The following is a 21,275-nucleotide window of genomic DNA, read 5'->3' on the forward strand; positions in this document are numbered from 1 at the left end:
TCCGGCCTTGACCTCCCTTTGTTCACCCATGGGCCAGAGCCACCGGTCACAGACACGAGCCCTTTTTGAGGGGTGGAGCAAAGCCAGCCCGGGGACCATCCTCCCCCCTCTCCCAGTCCTGGCAACTGCTGCTGAGACCCCTAACCTTTCCCCAGCAGCAAGCCCCCCCCCCCCCATTTAATAATAATAATAATAATAATAACGGCATTTATTGAGGGAAAGTGTCTACCAACTCTGTTGCACCGGGGTTTTTTGTTGGTGGTGGTTTATTATGGAATTTAATAATACTACTACTAATAATGGCATTTATTAAGCACTTACTACGTGCAAAGCACTGTTCTAAGCACCGGGGAGGTTACAAAGTGATCAGGTTGTCCCACGGGGGAGCTCACAGTCTTTATCCCCATTTTCCAGATGAGGTCACTGAGGCCCAGAGAAGTGAAGTGACTTGCCCAAAGTCACCCAGCTGACTTCACTTCTCTGGGCCTCAGTTGCCTCAGCCGTAAAATGGTGATTAAAGCTGTGAGCCGTGGCCTGTGTCCAACCAGATTGGCTTGTATCGATCCCAGTGCTTAGCACAGTGTCTGGCACAGATTGAGCACTTAGACACCATTTAAAAAAACAAAAAAAAAACCCAAAACAAAAGAAAAACCCACCAGAAATCATCACCCCTGCCCCCACGGGGCCTGCAATCTAATGGAAGAGACCGGCAGGTATAAATTATTTTCAAATAAGGCTGCAGGAATATGAAACAGGGGATAACAGATAATAACTACCGTGAGAATATCAGGGTGAAATAGTTGAATAAACAACTATGCGATTGAAGCTACACCTAATTTTCTCCTCCAGTGTCGGGGTCGAGGAGCTAGTGGTCTGGACTTTCTGCTGGATGAAGAGGGAAATGGGGAGTGGTTGAAAGTTTCTGAGGATGTGGGGAAGGCCAGGCAGCATTTTGGGGGGATAATCGGGTTGGGAGCACACTCCTGCAACCTCAAGTTACGGGGGGAACGGAGGCCGGGGAATCAGTGGGGGCCGACACATTATTGCAGAGTCGGAGTTAGGCGGGTGGCTGAATGGGTGGAGAGGAGGTGAAAGTCAGGGAGGAGGTTGGGAAGGGCTTTGGTGGAAGAAAAACCTGCAGAAATTAGCAGGGGATTAAATGTGGAAGTCAAGCGAAGGTGGGGATGTTGCATTGTACTCTCCCAAGGGCTTAGTACAGTGCTCTGCCCAAAGTAAGAACTTAAGAAGTCAGAGGTCATGGTTTCAAATCCCTGCTCCACCACCTGTCAGCTGTGTGACTTTGGGCAAGTCACTTAACTTCTCTGTGCCTCAGTTACCTCGTCTGAAAAATGGGGATTAAGACTGTGAGCCCCCCAAGGGACAACCCGATCACCTTGTAACCGCCCCAGCGCTTAGAACCGTGCTTTGCACATAGTAAGCACTTAATAAATTTTTAGACTGTGAGCCCACTGTTGGGTAGGGACTGTCTCTATATGTTGCCAATTTGTACTTCCCAAGCGCTTAGTACAGTGCTCTGCACATAGTAAGCACTCAATAAATACGATTGATGATGATGATGATGATAAATGCCATTATTATTACTACTGGTTGATTGAATAGAGGGTGACACCAAGCATGTGGGCTTCTGGGCTGGGGAGGAGCGCGGTGGTTTGATCATTGACGGAGATGGCAGGGTTTGGAGGAGGAGGAGGAGGGAGTTGGGGAAGGAAGGTGTTTTCCAGATGTCTAGTTGGAAGGGCCGGCGGGGTGGGTAAGTGGGGATGGCCTGGAGACAAGAGGAAATGCGAGATTGCAGTGGGCCCGCCCCAGCGCTCAGCACAGCGTTCGCCACTGTCCTTGGGGGTAGAGGCGGTTGAGGGGGCCTCCGAGGGAATCGCGTTTCTCCAGCAGAGACTGAAGCAGAGGAACGACCCCGCCAGACCGGCCCCTATTTAGAGAGTCAGGAGTCAGGGAAGATTATCCGGGGCACAGGATTGGGCGATTCAGATTCTCCGAGTGCCCGGCCCGCTCCGCCAAGAAGGGATTAACCACCAGGCTCACTGGCCGATGGTGAGTTTCCCTAGATTTCTTTGTATCTGACTGTGTTTCCCTCTGCCGCTGCTATCCCTTTGGAGCACTGATCCTGCTGTGACTTAGGGCCAACGAGGGAAGCAGTGTGGCCTAGTGGATAGAGCCCGGGCTTGGAAGTCAGAGGATGCGGGTTGTAATCCCGACTCCGCCACTTGTCTGCTGTGTGATCTTGGGCCAGTCACTTCACTTCTCTGTGCCACAGTTCCCTCATCTGTAAAATGGGGATGAAGACTGTGAGCCCCCGTGGGACAACCTGATCTTACCTTGTATCTACCCCAGCGCTTAGAACAGTGCTTGGTACATAGTAAGCGCTTAACAAATATCATCATCGTAATGCCAGGCACATAGTAAGCGCTTAGTAAATACAAGGGGGACCGACAGGAAGGAAAGGAGGGGAGCCTCCAGGTTGCCAAAAAAACACAAGAATAGAAATCAACTGCTCAATAGTCTTTATTGAACCCCTACTTTGTGCAGTGCACTACATTGAGAGGACAATAGATGGTATTTATAGAGCACTTACAATATTCAGCATTTACCATGTGCAGAGCACTGTACTAAATGCTCTGCACACGTTCCCTGCCCACAGTGATGTTCCAGTCTACAGGAGAAGACAGACTAAACTTAAGAGCAGTGCACGGAACAGAGGCTGTGCAAGTTCCCTGCGGGCAGGGATCATGTCTACTAGCTATATTCTTCCATTCAATCGTATTTATTGAGCGCTTACTGCGTGCAGAGCAAAGCAGCGTGGCTCAGTGGAAAGAGCCCGAGCTTTGGAGTCAGAGGTCATGGGTTCAAATCCCAGCTCCGCCAATTTTCAGCTGTGTGATTTTGGGCAAGTCACTTAACTTCTCTGTGCCTAGTTACCTCATCTGTAAAATGGGGATTAAGACTGTGAGCCCCACGTGGGACAACCTGATCACCTTGAATCCCCCCCAGTGCTTAGAACAGTGCTTTGCACATAGTAAGTGCTTAACAAATACCATCATTATTATTATTATTAATATTATTATTATTACTAAGCACTTGGAAAGTACAGTAAAGACAGAAATAGAGACAATCCCTGCCAACAACGGGCTCACAGTCTAGAAGGGAGGAGACAGACATCAAAACAAGTAAACAGACATCGAAAGCATCAATATAAATAAGTAGAATTATAGGCATTTATACATCATTAATACAAATATTGTATTGTACTTTCCCAAGTGCTTAATCCAGTGCTCGCCACACCCAATAAATGCCTTTGATTGATCATCTCATATCTACCTCAGGCTTTAGAATGGTTTTCGGCTCATAATATTATCATTATTATTATTGTTAAGGGCTTACTCTGTGTCAAGCACTGTTCTAAATTCAGGGGAAGATACAAGATAATCGGGTCAGAAAGTCCCCGTCCCATCGAAGGCTCACAGTCTAAACAGGTGCTTAGCAAATACTGCCGTTACCGTTATCACTACGGAAAATAGTTTATGCGGAGAAACAGAGAAAGTGAAATGGACGTGCAGATGAATGAGCGTCTAAATAGCAGGGACTGGAAGTCGATACTGAAAGAATATTCCCGGTGAGTGTAAAGTAGGAGTCGAAATGCATAATTAGAGAAATTCAAACCCGGGTCTTAGCCCTCATGGGATTCATGATGCAGGTGGAGGAGAACAGACAGTTGAAAGAGAGAAATAAAGTCCCGCACAAGGCCTGACCAGCTGGAGCTCTTCCAACGCGTGAATCGACAGCGAGGGGGATAGGAAAGAAGAAGAACCGATAACGAGAGGCCGACCCGATGTTCTTGACGGCACCGGGCCTCCCGGTCCTGGGAACCGGCAGTGAAAGTAGGTGAGAATTAGCATGCCTGTCTTCTCTCGCTCCCTTAATAATGCATAGTGCTTATCCTCAGGAAAGCTGTATGGTGTCGATGTCTGGGGCTGGACACTCCTTCCTCTGTCTCCCCGCTCTCCTGCCCCTGGGGGAGCAGGTGTTTCTGGGAAGGAGGCCTGGGAAACTGAGGACTCTCCCCGGGGCCTGCTTCTCAAAGATCTGGTGGACATCATGTCTGAGCATGCCCAGGGTTAACGCTGAGCATGTGTGATGTAACTATATAGTGTTTCTCCCCATCCCCCCTCCCTTGAACAGGAGCGGGTATGAGAGAAAAGGGTCGTTTTCTGGGTAACGTTGGGCGGGGGTGACAGGAGGGGGAAAAGGTGGGGTGGCTGGAGGGTCCGGGCAGGGGGCATGGTGGAACAGGGAGATGGGGTGAGAATCAGAGAGCTGGGGCCCTGCTGGAGTCCTGGTGGGGGAGAGCCAGCCTGTCTCTCAGTGGCCTGTCCATTGGGCGGGCCGGGGTAGGACCAAGGCCTTTCGGAAACCCCGATACCTGGTCCCCACTGGGTATCTGTGGCTGAGGTGGTGGCTACTGGCCCGAAGGGCAGGATGGAGGCCCACAGCTATGTGTTCTTCTGATTCACGCAGGAAATCCTCCTTCCTCTTCCTCGTTCTCCAGTCCTGGGTCCTGCTTCTCCCCCCCGGCACCACCCCGCCACAGCCCTACCCCCACCAAGTCCCACCCCTGGCATCGGGAAGGTCCCATGAGTCGATGCCTTCCCTGGGCTCAGGGTGGCTCACAAAAGCTCACGTCCAGCCCCATTCCTAAATCCCTAACAAATCCCCACGCTAACCCTGCCACAGTGGGTGGGGCCTGGTTGACTGTCAGCAGACGGGAGAGGAGGGCGCGGGGTGGGTGCATGTGGGGACTGATCCCATTGACCATGCCGTCCCATGCCCCGCGGGTCCGTGGGGGCGGCATTCGGGGCCAGGCCGGAGCGGGGTCCTGGAGCACATTCCCAAGGAGACAGGCCTGGAGGTCTGAGCAGAGAGGGTGGACTCCCCACTGGGCCTCATGGGGTCCGTGGGGGTGATGGCATCACCACAGGTGTCCCGCCCTGGTTTCCAGAACCACAGGAGACTGTGACATCAGCCGCAGTGCCCAGATTTCCAGGAAACCCATAACCCGCACCGTCCTGCCCCACCGGTCACTCGTGAGACGCTCAGGCCGACCTCCCTGCCTTCTCTTCCAGGCCTCGTGTCTCTCAACCCCCCTGTCGGCTCCTGGAAGGGTCTAGCCAGTGGGTCCAGGAAGGTTTCACCCCCGTTGCGGTCAAAGCTCAAACCCTGGGGATCTGGGATTGCCAGCTGCAGAGACCCCCCCCCTGCTCCTCCCAAGGATTTCCCCGAGGAAGGACAACGAGGCGGGGGAGAGGAGGCGTGGTACCGGTTTCAATTGGTGTATTGCACTCTCCCAAGCGCTTAATACAGCGATCTGCCCACAGTATGTGCTCCATAAATACCATTAGTGATGAATCAGCAGGTCCCTGCTCACTCCCTAAGGGAGAGGAGGGCTAGCAGGGATGAGCAGGGAGGGAAAGTAGGATGGAGGCAGAGAAAAGGAGGGGAATGATTCTGGATCCCAAATCACTGGCAAGTTTCCCCTCGGAGGTGGGCACCCTCCCTGAGCAGGGGACAGTGCAGTGGATTGGGGTTTGCCAGTCTGGAGCTGCCCAGAGAGCAGAGATTGGCGGAGGGTGCCGGGCGGGACTAGGCCCCAATCTAGAGTTTGGTCCCGGAACAGGGGGCCAGCTGCCCGTTGTTGGGGCCCGGGGTGGGACGGGCACACTCGAAGCATTGATGGGCCTGAAACAGCAGATCTGGGGTCAGTCGAGCCCTCTCGGAAGCTCTCCGGTCTGGTCGGAGGCCCGGTGGTGACTCAGGTAGCCCGGTCCGGGCAGCTGTGGGGGGGCTTCATCCTGACCACTGGGCACCTGGGGGGCACCATCCCCCATACTCCCTCAAAAGCCGATCCCCCTGCCCGGAAGAGAGAAGAGGGGAGTGAGGCTCGAGGACAACAGTGGGAAACAGGGGAAGCTGCTTCCCGTTAATCCCGAGCGGGGAATCGCTCTCCAGAGGGAGATATGTATATATGTTTGTACATATTTATTACTCTATTTATTTATTTATTTATTTTATTTGTACATATCTATTCTATTTATTTTATTTTGTTAGTATGTTTGGTTTTGTTCTCTGTCTCCCCCTTTTAGACTGTGAGCCCGCTGGTGGGTAGGGACTGTCTCTATATGTTGCCAATTTGTACTTCCCAAGTGCTTAGTACAGTGCTCTGCACATAGTAAGCGCTCAATAAATGCGATTGATGATGATGATGATGGAGGGCACCTCAGCTGGCTGACCCTGGCTGATCCTTCTGGAGAGGGCGGAGGACCGGAGTGGAGGGAGGGTCCGGATTGGCAAGGCAGACACCGGCAAGTCCGGTGCAACACATGCCCGACGCCGCAGGAGCCGGTGCAGTTGGTCGAAGGGTCAGGGTGGTGCAGAGGGAAGGCCGGGCAGCCGTCTGGGCTGTCTCTCCTCTGCTCTTGGGCAGCTGCCAACCAACCAATCCATCAATCATTGGTCTCTCTTGAGCACTTGCTGAGTGCCAAGCAACTGAACTAAGCGCCTCTAGGAATTCAGCAGGAGCAAAGCACAGATTTCCCTGCCCCCAGGGAGTTTGCAGTCCAATGAGTGCAAGCTCCCTGCCCTCAGGGAGAATGCAGTCCAAAGAGCACGGGCTTTGGAGTCAGAGGTCATGGGTTCAAATTCCGACTCCGCCAACTGTCAGCTGTGTGACTTTAGGCAAGTCACTTAACTTCTCTATGCCTCAGTTACCTTATCTGTAAAATGGGGATTAAAACTGTGAGCCCCCCGTGGGACAACCTGCTCACCTTGTAACCTCCCCAGCGCTTAGAACAGTGCTTTGCACATAGTAAGCGCTTAACAAATACCATTATTATTATTAATGAGGACAGAAGCAATTTACAATAATGACAGTTGATGATTGTGGTTTTCGTTAAGCGCTTACTGCGTGCTGAGCACTGAACTAACCACCTGGGGAGATACAAGTGAGAAACAGCATGGCCTAATGAAGAGAGCACATACTAGGGAGTCAGAAGGATCTGTGTTCTAATTCCAGTCCTGCCACTCGTCTGTGTGACCTTGGGCAAGTTGCTTAACTTCTCTGTGCCTCAGTTACCTCATCCGTAATAAGGGGGTTAAGACTGTGAGCCCCATGAAGAACAGGAACTGTGACCAACGTGATTGGCTTGTTATCTACCCCAGCATTTAGTACAGTGTCTGGCACATACGAACAGATATCATGAAAAAATAAAATGAATCAGGTCAGAGACAATCTCTGTCCCAGTGGGGTTCACGTAGTCTTACTGGTCCACTGGGTGGCTTCCTCTCCATGCCCCCAGTCTGCCCTTTGATGGGGTGAAGGGATGGGACGGGTTGGGGCTGGGATATGGGGGTGGGGCGCGGAGCCATTTTATCCGCCCCCCGTCCCCTCCTGCCCATCCACCTCCAGAGATCGGATGCAGGATGCCCACAAGGCCCTGGTACCTGTCTGGGGGGCCCAGGCCTGGGAATTTACCAACTTGTACTTCCCAAGCGCTCAGTACAGTGCTCTGCATACAGTAAGCGCTCAATAAATACGACTGAATGAATGAATGAAGGAATCTACCATGTCTCGCTGGGCAGCACAGGGCTGGCTTGCCCAGGTGTCCTCTGTCTCTGGAAGCCTGGGGTAGCAGAGGGGATGAAGAGTCCTGTGACCCTGGAGGAAGAGGATCAATCAATCAATCAATCATATTTATTGAGCACTTACTATGTGCAGAGCACTGTACTAAGCGCTTGGGAAGTACAAATTGGCAACATATAGAGACAGTCCCTACCCAACATTGGGCTCACAGTCTAAAAGGGGGAGACAGAGAACAAAACCAAACATACTAACAAAATGAAATAGACTAGATATGTACAAGTAAAATAAATAAATAAATAAATAGAATAATAAATATGTACACACATATATACATATATACAGGATGGGGAAGGGTCCCAATCAACCCCCCGTCACCCAATCCCTCTGATTTAAGTCCGACTCCCTGGGCTGTTTGCCAGTTCAGGGACACCATAGTGGGCATGCAAGCGGGCATACCCCTCTCCCGGCCCAAGCCTGCTCCTCTTGGCTAGGATCCCAGGCCTGGCTCCAGTGGCATTTTCCTCAGATCATCTCCATCGAAAGGCGAGAAAAGCCGGTTGTGGAGCCCCGGGGCAGTAGTTGGAACTCCCAGTGTCTCGGCAGGTGGGGAGTGGGGCCCTATCCTGGCCCCTCCCGCTGATAGGGATCAGTGGGGAGGCTACTGGGGCCCTGGTTGGCACGAAACTTGAATGTGGGGCAAGAGGAAGCCCAGCCCTCACTTTCCTCAGCTGGGGCACCCCTTTCTCTGGAAAAGGGGAGTCCAGGCCTCCCAATCTTCCCCAGGGCCGTCCGAGCTCAGGCCTGGGGCCAGAGCAGCCCAGAAGTGGGGTGGGGGGCGGTCGGGGTGGCGGGGAGAAGGATCCCTGGTGGAGCAGCAGGGATTAGATGTTCCCTGCCTGGGAATAGGGGTCCATCCTGCCCCTCTTTCCTCCTCCTTCCCATCTCACATGCCTTTCCTCCCTTCCATCCTCCCCGCCTGCCTAGCTCCCTTTGTTCTTCCCCCCTTCCAGCCCCAAAGCACTGATGTCCATATCTGTCAGTTATTGGTGTCTGTCTCCCCTTCCCCTAGACTGTAAGCTCGTTGTGGGCAGGGAATGAGTCTGTTTATTGTTGTATTGCACTTCCCCAAGCTCTTAATACAGTGCTCTGCACACAGTAAGCACTCAATAACTAGGATTGAATGAGTGTCCATATCTGTCATTTATTGGTGTCTGTCTCCCCTTCCCCTAGACTGTAAGCTCGTTGTGGGCAGGGAATGAGTCTGTTTATTGTTGTATTGCACTTCCCCAAGCTCTTAATACAGTGCTCTGCACACAGTAAGCACTCAATAACTAGGATTGAATGAGTGTCCATATCTGTCATTTATTGGTGTCTGTCTCCCCTTCCCCTAGACTGTAAGCTCGTTGTGGGCAGGGCATGAGTCTGTTTATTGTTGTATCACACTTTTCCAAGCGCTTAGTACAGTGCTCTGCACACAGTAAGCGCTCAATAACTAGGATTGAATGAATGTCCATATCTGTCATTTATTGGTGTCTGTCTCCCCTTCCCCTAGACTGTGAGCTCGTTGTGGGCAGGGAATGAGTCTGTTTATTGTTGTATTGCACTTCCCCAAGTGCTTAGTACAGTGCTCTGCACACAGTAAGTGCTCAATAAATATGATTGAATGAATGTCCATATCTGTCATTTATTGGTGTCTGTCTCCCCTTCCCCTAGACTGTAAGCTCGTTGTGGGCAGGGAATGAGTCTGTTTATTGTTGTATTGCACTTCCCCAAGTGCTTAGTACAGTGCTCTGCACACAGTAAGTGCTCAATAAATATGATTGAATGAAAGTCCATATCTGTCATTTGTTGGTGTCTGCCTCCCCTTCCCCTAGACTGTAAGCTTGTTGTGGGCCGGGAATGAGTCTGTTTATTGTTGTATTGCACTTTCCCAAGCGCTTAGTACAGTCTCTTCACACAATAAGTGCTCAATAAATAGGATTGAATGAATGTCCATATCTGTCATTCGTTGGTGTCTGCCTCCCCTTCCCCTAGACTGTAAGCTTGTTGTGGGCCGGGAATGAGTCTGTCTATTGTTGTATTGCACTTTCCCAAGCGCTTAGTACAGTCTCTTCGCACAATAAGTGCTCAATAAATAGGATTGAATGAATGTCCATATCTGTCATTCATTGGTGTCTGCCTCCCCTTCCCCTAGACTGTAAGCTTGTTGTGGGCCGGGAATGAGTCTGTTTATTGTTGTATTGCACTTTCCCAAGCGCTTAGTACAGTCTCTTCGCACAATAAGTGCTCAATAAATAGGATTGAATGAATGTCCATATCTGTCATTCACTGGTGTCTGCCTCCCCTTCCCCTAGACTGTAAGCTTGTTGTGGGCAGAGATTGAATCTGTTTATTGTTCATCATCATCAATCGTATTTATTGAGCACTTACTATGTGCAGAGCACTGTACTAAGCACTTGGGAAGTACAAATTGGCAACATATAGAGACAGTCCCTACCCAACAGTGGGCTCACAGTCTAAAAGGGGAAGACAGAGAACAAAACCAAACATACTAACAAAATAAAATAAATAGAATAGATATGTACAAGTAAAATAAATAAATAAATAAATAGAATAATAAATATGTACAAACATATATACATATATACAGGTGCTGTGGGGAAGGGAAGGAGGTAAGAAGGGGGGGATGGAGACGGGGACGAGGGGGAGAGGAAGGAAGGGGCTCAGTCTGGGAAGGCCTTCTGGAGGAGGTATTGTTGTATTGCACTTTCCCAAGTGCTTAGTTCAGTGCTGTGCACAGCGTAAGCGCTCAGTAAATACGATTGAATGAGTGACTGAATGAATGGATGACTCTCCCTCCCTCACTCTCCTCATCCCTTCCTCTCTCTCTCTCCTTCCTCTGTTTCCGGCCTCCTCCTTCCACGAGCCCGGCCTCATCAGGAGCCGCCATGTGTCCCCGTGTCTCCCTTGCCAAGCCCTCCAGGGTGGGCAGACCAACTGCTGCCTGGGCAGGGGTTCCGATCAATCAATCAATCGTATTTATTGAGCGCTTACTATGTGCAGAGCACTGTACTAAGCGCTTGGGAAGTACAAATTGGCAACACATAGAGACAGTCCCTACCCAACAGTGGGCTCACAGTCTAAAAGGGGGAGACAGAGAACAGAACCAAACATACCAACAAAATAAAATAAATAGGATAGAAATGTACAAGTAAAATAAATAAATAAGTAAATAAATAAATAGAGTAATAAATATGTACAACCATATATACATATATACAGGTGCTGTGGGGAAGGGAAGGAGGTAAGACGGGGGGATGGAGAGGGGGACGAGGGGGAGAGGAAAGAAGGGGCTCAGTCTGGGAAGGCCTCCTGGAGGAGGTGAGCTCTCAGCAGGGCCTTGAAGGGAGGAAGAGAGCTAGCTTGGCGGAGGGGCAGAGGGATTGGGGGCATTCCAGGCCCGGGGGATGACGTGGGCCGGGGGTCGATGGAGGGACAGGCGAGAACGAGGTACAGTGAGGAGATTAGCGGTGGAGGAGCGGAGGGTGCGGGCTGGGCAGTAGAAGGAGAGAAGGGAGGTGAGGTAGGAGGGGGCGAGGTGATGGACAGCCTTGAAGCCCAGGGTGAGGAGTTTCTGCCTGATGCGCAGATTGATCGGTAACCATTGGAGGTTTTTGAGGAGGGGAGTAATATGCCCAGAGCGTTTCTGGACAAAGATAATCCGGGCAGCAGCATGAAGTATGGATTGAAGTGGAGAGAGACACGAGGATGGGAGATCAGAGAGAAGGCTGGTGCAGTAGTCCAGACGGGATAGGATGAGAGCTTGAATGAGCAGGGTAGCGGTTTGGATGGAGAGGAAAGGGCGGATCTTGGCAATGTTGCGGAGCTGAGACCGGCAGGTTTTGGTCACGGCTTGGATGTGAGGGGTGAATGAGAGAGCGGAGTCGAGGATGACACCAAGTTTGCGGGCTTGTGAGACGGGAAGGATGGTAGTGCCGTCAACAGAGATGGGAAAGTCAGGGAGAGGGCAAGGTTTGGGAGGGAAGACAAGGAGCTCAGTCTTCGACATGTTGAGCTTTAGGTGGCGGGCGGACATCCAGATGGAGGTGTCCTGAAGGCAGGAGGAGATGCGAGCCTGGAGGGAGGGGGAGAGAGCAGGGGCAGAGATGGAGATCTGGGTGTCATCAGCGTAGAGATGATAGTTGAAGCCGTGGGAGCGAATGAGGTCACCAAGGGAGTGAGTGTAGATTGAGAACAGAAGGGGACCAAGCACTGAACCTTGGGGAACCCCTACAGTAAGAGGATGGGAGGGGGAGGAGGAGCCTGCAAAAGAGACTGAGAAAGAACGACCGGAGAGATAAGAGGAGAACCAGGAGAGGATGGAGTCTGTGAAACCAAGGTCAGATAGCGTGTTGAGGAGAAGGGGGTGGTCCACAGTGTCAAAGGCAGCTGAGAGGTCGAGGAGGATTAGGACAGAGTATGAGCCGTTGGATTTGGCAAGCAGGAGGTCATTGGTGACCTTTGAGAGGGCAGTTTCCGTGGAATGAAGGGGACGGAAGCCAGACTGGAGGGGGTCGAGGAGAGAGTTGTTGTTGAGGAATTCTAGGCAGCGCGTGTAGACAACTCGTTCAAGGAGTTTGGAAAGGAATGGTAGGAGGGAGATGGGACGATAACTAGAAGGTGAGGTGGGGTCAAGAGAGGGTTTTTTTAGGATGGGAGAGACATGGGCATGTTTGAAGGCAGAGGGGAAGGAACCAGTGGAGAGTGAGTAGTTGAAGATGGAAGTTAAGGAGGGGAGAAGGGATGGAGCGAGAGATTTCATAAGATGAGAGGGAATGGGGTCAGAAGCACAGGTGGCCGGAGTAGCACTTGAGAGGAGGGAGGAGAGTTCCTCTGAGGATACCGCTGGGAAGGATGGGAGAGTAGCAGAGAGTGTTGAGAGCCGGGGGGTTGGAGAAAGGGGGGAAGAGACTTTGGGGAGGTCGGACCTGATGGATTTAATTTTGTTAATGAAGTAGGAGGCCAGATCGTTGGGGGTGAGGGGAGGAGGAGTGGGAGGAACTGGGGGCCTGAGAAGGGAGTTGAATGTACGGAAGAGCTGGCGGGGGTGATGGGCATGGGTGTCAATAAGGGAGGAGAAATAGTTTTGTCTGGCAGAAGAGAGGGCTGAGTTAAGGCAGGAAAGGATAAACTTGAAGTGAACGAGGTTGGCATGGTGTTTAGACTTTCGCCAGCAGCGTTCGGCAGCTCGAGCATAAGAGCGAAGGAGGCGGACAGTGGCAGTGATCCAGGGCTGTGGGTTAGTGGTGCGAGAGCGGCGAAGGGAGAGGGGAGCGAGCGAGTCTAGCTGAGTAGAAAGGGTAGAGTTGAGAGCAGTAATCTGATCATCAAGACTGGGTAGAGAGGAGAGGGCGGCGAGGTGGGGTGTGAGGCGCTCCGAAAGATGGGTGGGGTCCAGAGAGCGGAGATCTCTGTGAGGGAGTAATACGGATTTACAGGGGAAAGGAGTGTGAGTGAGGAAGGCAGGTGAGAAGATTATGATCAGAGAGAGGGATTACAGAGTTGGTGAGGGTGGACACAGTGCAGCGGTAGGAGATGATGAGGTCGAGGGTATGACCAAGTTGGTGAGTGGGTGAGGTGGGGTGGAGGAAGAGGTTGGCAGCGTCAAGGAGAGATAGGAGGCGGGCGGCAGAGGAGTCATTAGGGATATCCATGGAGAAGGAGAGAAGGAAGGTGAGGAAGGGGTCAAAGTCGTTAAAGAAGTTGGAAGTGGGGCCCGGAGGGCCACGGCTACAAGAATCTGGAGGGGGTGGTAGAGGCGAATAATGTGGGCTTCAGAGGAAGGGAAGGAAAGGGAAGGGGGAGGAGGGATAGTGCGAAAGCGAGAAGGAAACCGACACCTCCTCCTTTTCCGGTGAGTCTGGGGGAGTGGCACGGGGGGCCCTGGCACGCGGCCCGCGGCCCGCGCCAGGCCTCCCCGGGCTCCCCTGCTTCACCTTCCCTCCTGGCCTGTGTCCCCGCAGGGAGCCAGTGAGGGTGGGGCTCTGAGTCAGGATATAAGACACCTGGGCCCGCTGCCGCCTCTGCCCACAGTCGCCCGCCCGCCTGCCCTCCAGCCCGCTGCCGCAGCCGGGATGTTTCAGAAGCAGATTCCAAGCTGGGTATCCCACTTCCCGAGCGAGTCATGCGGAAGAGAGGCAGAGGATGCAGAGGGCACCGTCACCTGTGCCCCCCAGGTGAGAGGTCGGGGGGCCGTGGGTTTGGGGTCAGGATTGGGCTGGAAGCTGGGGATTGATGAATGGGATAGTGGCACCGTTTGGCTTGGGGCAGGGGACAGGCCAAGGCCCTGGCAGGATTCGATGAAGCAGCTTGACTCAGTGGGAAGAGTCCGGGCTTTGGAGTCAGAGGTCATGGGTTCAAATCCCAGCTCCGCCAATTATCAGCTGGGTGACTTTGGGCAAGTCACTTCACTTCTCCGTGCCTCAGTTACCTCATCTGTAAAATGGGGATGAAGATTGTGAGCCCCACGTGGGACAACCTGATTGCCTTGCATCCTCCCAGCGCTTAGAACAGTGCTTTGCACATAGTAAGCACGTAACAAATACCATCATCATCATTCGAAGGGGCAGAAGGCCCGGCTGGGGTTCCGCTTGCCCTTTCCAGGGCAGGAGGTAGGGGTAGGTGGTTCTGATTTGAACTCACTCGCTGCTCTGCCGACTTGGGGTCTCCCACAGAGGCGGTGTGAACTCGGGGCCTTAGAGCTGGTGAGGCTGGCTCTCCCCCAACCCTGCAGGTCTGCCCCTTTCCGGTCCTTTGTTTCTCCATCCCTGAAATGGGGATCAAGTCTTTCTGGTCCCCTGACTCCAGGCCTTTGGGATTGGAGGTCGGCACGTGAGTGACACATGGAGAGGCTGACAGGGGTAGGAATGAAGGCAAGGTAGGGGACAGGCAGGGTCTTAATCATTCATTCATTCAATTGCAATTATTGAGTGCTTACTGTGTGCAGAGCACTGTACTAAGCGCTTGGGAAGTACGAGCTGGCAACATATAGAGACGGTCCCTACCCAACAGCGGGCTCACGGTCTAGAAGGGGGCCGGGGACCCTCGGAGTACTTCCCGTGGGGCTTGGGTGACCAGGTCTCCGCATGGTGTCTGGGGAGACAGGGTCATGGCCATTGGGAAGGGGCCAAGTCTGGTCCCTTGGACTTGGCCAAGAGTCTGGTTGTTGGCTTTGGGGAGCAGGAAGGTGGTCAGCCCCACTCTACGTTCCTGATGGGTGGGTGGCCGGTGCCCGATAGGATCAGGGCGCGATCCTCCCTCCACATCTCCCCTGGGTCCAGGAAAGGAGTGGTGGCAGCTATTCTGCTCCCTGGGTGGGCAGAGCCGCAGGGACCGTGTGCCTGTAGCGGATGGAGGCCACCTCACCGCAGTGCCGGCTGTGTCACCTCCACCCCCGGACCCCAACGCCCTGCTTTCAACAGCAGCCGTCACTTACACGGGTCCAGAAGATGCCCCAGGTGGTATGAGGAGGCCGGCTCCGCCCAGGGTAGTGGCACTCGGCAGAGGCGGCACGACCAACTGGGTTGTAGCCTCCCCCTCCAGGGCAGGGAGATGCCTCCGGGGGCAAGGACCGGGTGGCGAAACTTGCCTCCCAAGCCGGTTTTCCGGATCCGGCTGCAAGACAGTGTGGTAACACGAAGAGGCGGGTGGAGGGGGGAGGGGAACTGGGAAATTTGGGGTCCAGCTCTTTCTCCAACTTGTTGGGGAATCCCCAGATGAGAAAGCTGAGGCACAGAGAAGTTATATGACTTGCCCAAGGTCACACAGCAGGCAAGTGGCAGCACAGGATTAGAACCCAGTTCTCTTGACTACCAGCCTCATGCTCTATTTCACTAGGCCATGCTACTCCTCTGCACCGGCCTTCTTGATTCTATGTTCTCCTTCCTTGACTATCATTGCATGCATGACAAAAAAAAAGTGTGGATTCTGGTTCTTTATTTTCTGGCCACTAATGAGACACAACTGGATTTGAAAGAAAATTTTGTGGACTGTAGCCCACTGCTACCCACCCCCTATCACCATTTTACATGCATCCAGTTAAAAATGCATTAGCAGAGTCTTCAAATTAAGAATAAATAATTTTAGACTGCTAAACCATGCTGGGAAATATTTCCAAGCACAGCGTGACGGATTTTATGTCTCCCCAGGGAATGGTTTCAAATGAAACAGGTAAGAATAGAGGAAACTGAAGTCATGGAAACTGGGTCATGTTGGACTGGGCCCTCAACCTGTCTGGACCTCAGTTTGTCTCATCTGTAAAATGGGGAGGATTCTTTCTCCCCACTCTTCTCACCCAGGGGATGTTGGGAAGGAGGAAGGGATGGTATGGGAAAGTCTTGGAAATATCTAAACGGTTCTAAAATCCCAGGAGTCACATCTGTTCCCCCATGAGGCCCAGGATGTCCCCGGTGATGGGATGCCATGCTGGGACCTGAGGTGGGGCTTGGAGATCAGACCCCTAAGTGGAATGCGGGTCAGCTGGGTGGGGCTGAACCCCAAATTAGCCCATATATTTGGGGAAGAAGCGAAGCAGGAGTCAGCCCCCCCCCGCGGTCCTAGTTCTGGGAAACACTTGACTTAGAAAAGGAGAAAAAAGAGTAGGAAAACAGGAGTGTAATTCATTCATTCGTATTTATTGAGCACTTACTGTGTGCAGAGCACTGTACTAAGTGCTTGGGAAGTACAAGTGGGCAACATATAGAGACGGTCCCTACCCAACAGCGGGCTCACAGTCTAGAAGAGTGTAATTGATTTGTCCCTCCAAGGGAGGAGGAGGGCAATCTGTTTGCTTCAGATAACCGTTTGACTCAAATCCGGAAGGGTGCTCTTGCTGGCTTGCTGTATCCTAAAGGCATTTCAGTTTTGGGTTAATAATAATAATAATGATGACGGAATTTATTAATAATAATAATGGCATTTATTAAGCGCTTACTATGTGCAAAGCACTGGTCTAAGCACTGAGGAGGTTACAAGGTGATCAGGTTGTCCCACGGTGGGCTCACAGTCTTAATCCCCATTTTCCAGATGAGGTAACTGAGGCACAGAGAAGTTAAGTGACTTCCCCAAAGTCATTCATTCATTCATTCAATCGTATTTATTGAGCGCTTACTGTGTGCAGAGCGCTGTACTAAGCGCTTGGGAAGTCCAAGCTGGCAACATATAAAGACGGTCCCTGCCCAACAACGGGCTCGCAGTCTAGAAGGGGGAGACAGACAGCAAAACAAAACAAGTAGACAGGTGTCAATACCATCAGAACAAATAGAATTATAGCTATATACACATCATTAATAAAATAAATAGAATAGTCGATATGTACAAGTAAAATAAATAGAGCAATGAATCTGTACAAATATATGCAGGTGCTGTGGGGAGGGGAAGGAGGTAGGGTGGGGGAATGGGGAGGAGGAGAGGAAAAAGGGGGCTCAGTCATCAATCAGTGGTATTGAGTAGTAGTAATAGTAATAATGGCATTTATTAAGTGCTTACTATGTGCAAAGCACTGTTCTAAGCGCTGGGGAGGTTACAAGGAGATCAGGTTTTCCCACGGCAGGGCTCACAGTCTTAATCCCCATTTGACAGATGAGGGAACTGAGGCCCAGAGAAGTGAAGTGACTTGCCCCAAGTCACACAACTGACAACTGGTGGGGCAGGGATTTGAACCCATGACCTCTGACTCCAAAGCCCGAGCTCTTTTCCACTGAGCCACGCTGCTTCTCCAGTGGGAGGCCAGTGTGGTCTCCCTCCCAAATGCACACCCCAGGGAGCAGCGGGGGTTCAAGATGGGGGTCATAGGACCTGGAAGCGGGACTCTGGCCAGAGGGTGGTATGGCCGCGGCCCTGCTGCTAGGAGGGTAGGAGGGTGAGACCCCGGGAGCGGCCGCCCGAAAATTCCGGCTCACGGCAGGCGAGGGTTCGGCTCCCGGAACTCCAGGCTGAGTTGGGAGCCGTCCCGTTCAGAGGCGGAGGAGGGATGAGTTGGCCCAGTCTGGGAGCCGTGGAGCCGAGCATTCCCAGACAACCGTTCGGGAAATCCCTGAGGATCTGACCCACTTCCAGGCTGACACCGGCTACTTCCTGCTGGAGTTTTCCCAATTAAGCAGTAATGAGGGTTGGAGCTAACGGGATAGGTAGCGGAGAAGTGAGCAAGGAATGGGGTAATGATCATGATAATTAGTAATAATAATTATGGTATTTGTTAAGTACTTACTATGTACCAGGCCCTGTTTTAAGCCCTGGGATAGATAGAGAAGCAGCATGGCTCAGTGGAAAGAGCCCGGGCTTTGGAGTCAGGGGTCATGGGTTCAAATCCCGGCTCCGCCAATTGTCAGCTGTGTGACTTTGGACAAGTCGCTTCACTTCTCTGGGCCTCAGTTGCCTCATCTGTAAAATGGGGGTTAAGACTGTGAGCCCCCTGTGGGACAAGCTGATCTCCTTGTAACCTCCCCAGAGCTGAGAACAGTGCTTTGGACATAGTAAGCGCTTAATAAATGCCATCATTATTAAAAAGCGCTCTGCGCACAGTAAGCTCTCAGAAAATACATTTAACTGTTTGGCTGCCCGGGGCCGGGGGTGGCTGCGCTCTCTGGCCATGCTCTGCCTCCCATCTGTAACTTCCTTGAGCGTCTGTCTCTCCCGCTAGACTGGAAGTTCCTCGTGGGCAGGGTTTGTGTTTTAGAACAGTGCCTGGCACATAGTAAGCGCTTAACAAACACCGTTATTATTATTAGAGAAGCAGCATTAGAGAAGGCTTGGGAGTCAGAGGTCATGGGTTCGAATCCCAGCTCTGCCACTTGTCAGCTGTGTGACTTTGGGCGAGTCACTTAATTTCTCTGGGCCTCAGATACCTCATCTGGAAAATGGGGATTAAGATTGGGAGCCCCACGTGGGACAACCTGATCACCTTATATCCCTCCCAGCGCTTAGTATGGTGCTTTGCACATAGTAAGCGCTTAACAAATGCCATTATTATTATTATTATTATTATTATTATTATTATTATTATTATTCACTCTATTGCCCTCTCCCAGAATGCCTGGCTTAGCATTCTGCACCTTAGAGATGCTCAATCAATACGACTGATGGATCGATCCGGATGGGATGTTATCCGGCCCCATGGATTAAGTGATCAGAAGGTCAGTCGCCCTAGTAGGACCCACTGGGCCATTTGGGCAGCAGTGGCACCTATGTCACCGTGCCATCCGACCCACTACGAGTCACTTATCTCCAGGGGCTCCACCGGGCAGAGAACACACTTCGAGACCCCAATTCCCCACCCTCCTGGGGTTGGTCGAGCGGGGAAGGGCGTGGTGGGTTTGACCCGTCCCCTGCCCCTGCCTCCTTCCCACATCACCCTCTCCAACCTTCAAGCAGCCTTCCTCAGAATAATAATAATAATAATGGCATTTGTTAAGCGCTTACTATGTGCAGAGCACTGTTCCAAGCGCTGGGGGTGGATATAAGGTGATCAAGTTGTCCCACATGGGGCTCACAGTCTTATTCCCCATTTTACAGATGAGGTAACTGAGGCTCAGAGAATCAATCAATCAATCATATTTATTGAGCGCTTACTGGGTGCAGAGCACTGTTCTAAGCGCTGGGGGTGAATATAAGGTGATCAAGTTGTCCCACTTGGGGCTCACAGTCTTAATCCCCATTTTACAGATGAGGTAACTGAGGCTCAGAGAATCAATCAATCAATCATATTTATTGAACGCTTACTGTGTGCAGAGCACTGGACTAAGTGCTTGGGAAGTACAAGTTGGCAACATATAGAGACAGTCCCTACCCAACAGTGGGCTCACAGTCTAGAAGGGGGAGATGGAGAACAAAACCAAACATAGTAACAAAATAAAATAAATAGAATAGATATATACAAGTAAAATAAATAAATAGAGTAATAAATATGTACAAACATATATACATATATACAGGTGCTGTGAGGAAGGGAAGGAGGTAAGACAGGAGGACAGAGAGGGGGATGAGGGGGAGAGGAAGGAGGGGGCTCAGTGTGGGAAGGCCTCCTGGAGGGGGTGAGCTCTCAGTAGGGCCTTGAAGGGAGGAAGAGAGCTAGCTTGGCGAATGTGCGGTGGGAGGGCATTCCGGGCCAGGGGAAGGACGTGGGCCGGGGGTCGACGGCGGGACATGCAAGAACGAGGCCCGGGGAGGAGATTAGCGGCAGAGGAGCGGAGGGTGCGGGCTGGGCTGGAGCAGGAGAGAAGGGAGGTGAGGTAGGAGGGGGTGAGGTGATGGACAGCCTTGAAGCCCAGGGTGAGGAGTTTCTGCCTGATGCGCAGATTGATTGGGAGCCACTGGAGATTTTTGAGGAGGGGAGTAACATGCCCAGAGCGTTTCTGGACAAAGACAGTCCGGGCAGCGGCATGAAGTATGGATTGAAGTGAGGAGAGAAGTTAAGTAACTTGCCCAAGGTCACACAGCAGACATGTGGCAGAACCGGGATTCGAACCCACGACCTCTGACTCCAAAGCCCGGGAGCGAGGTGAGCCCTGATGGAGGCTGGGGTCTAGGGTTTCCGCTGGAGAGGTTCAGGTGGTCCCTGGGAGCATTGGGAGGAGGTGGGGATGGAGGGGTGGGCATATCCAAGGGGAGGCATGGAGCCCCAAACCCTCCAGAACTGGAGGGAACTTGTACTTCCCAAGTGCTTAGTACAGTGCTCTGCACACAGTAAGTGCTCAATAAGTATGATTGATGATGATGATGATGATTCTTGGGGCAGGACCCAATTAAGGCATTGGTACCCAGGCCTAATCAAAGGACAAGCAGAGCCCCCCTGGCACCCCAATCCTCCTCCCTGCTGCTCAGCCTACGTCTACTTGGGTTGGGGGAGAGAGGTGCGGAGGGGACGGAAGCAGGGGAACCCATGGTGGAGGAAAGAACAGCAGCAAAAGGGAGAAAAAGTGTTTAATATTAATAATGGTATTTGTTAAGCGCTTACTATGTGTGAAGCACTGTTCTAGGTGCCGGGGGATACAAGGTGATGAGGTTGTCCCACGTGGGGCTCACAGTCTTAATCCCCATTTTACAGATGAGGGAACTGAGGCCCAGAGAAGTGAAGTGACTTGCCTAAGGTCACACAGCTGAGAAGTGGCAGAGCCGGGATTTGAACCCATGACCTCTGACTCCCAAGCCCGGGCTCTTTTCACTGAGCCATGCTGCTTCTCTGTGAGAAGAGACCCTCTGACATTCCCCGCGTCCCTCTCCGCTCTTACTCTGCCACACCACTGAGACCGGTGGCCCCTTGTTATCCTCTGCCTTCAGATAATAATAATAATAATAATAATAATAATAATAGCATTTATTAAGCGCTTACTATGTGCAATCAATCAATCAATCAATCCTATTTATTGAGCGCTTACTGTGTGCAAAGCACTGTTCTAAGCGCTGGGGAGGTTACAAGGTGATCAGGTTGTCTCACAGGGGGCTCACAGTCTCCACCTCCATTTTCCAGATGAGGTCACTGAGGCCCAGAGAAGTGAAGTGACTTTCATTCATTCATTCATTCATTCATTCAATCGTATTTATTGAGTGC

The 21,275-nt window shown here is 51.9% G+C and overlaps 1 protein-coding gene across 1 annotated transcript in view; it reads left to right on the top strand.

The window, feature by feature from the left end:
* Nucleotides 1–4,847: 4,847 nt before the first annotated feature.
* PLA2G4E (phospholipase A2 group IVE) overlaps nt 4,848–21,275 on the top strand; it is a 52,741-nt gene continuing 36,313 nt past the window's right edge. Inside the window, exons 1-3 of the mRNA XM_038741077.1 lie at nt 4,848–4,906; nt 5,033–5,117; nt 13,693–13,905. Of these exons, the coding sequence (XP_038597005.1) occupies nt 4,848–4,906; nt 5,033–5,117; nt 13,693–13,905 (357 nt within the window). The remainder of the gene's footprint in view (nt 4,907–5,032; nt 5,118–13,692; nt 13,906–21,275) is intronic.

The sequence above is a fragment of the Tachyglossus aculeatus genome, assembly GCF_015852505.1.
Source record: "Tachyglossus aculeatus isolate mTacAcu1 chromosome 12 unlocalized genomic scaffold, mTacAcu1.pri SUPER_6_unloc_1, whole genome shotgun sequence".
In the NCBI taxonomy this organism is placed as follows: domain Eukaryota; kingdom Metazoa; phylum Chordata; class Mammalia; order Monotremata; family Tachyglossidae; genus Tachyglossus; species Tachyglossus aculeatus.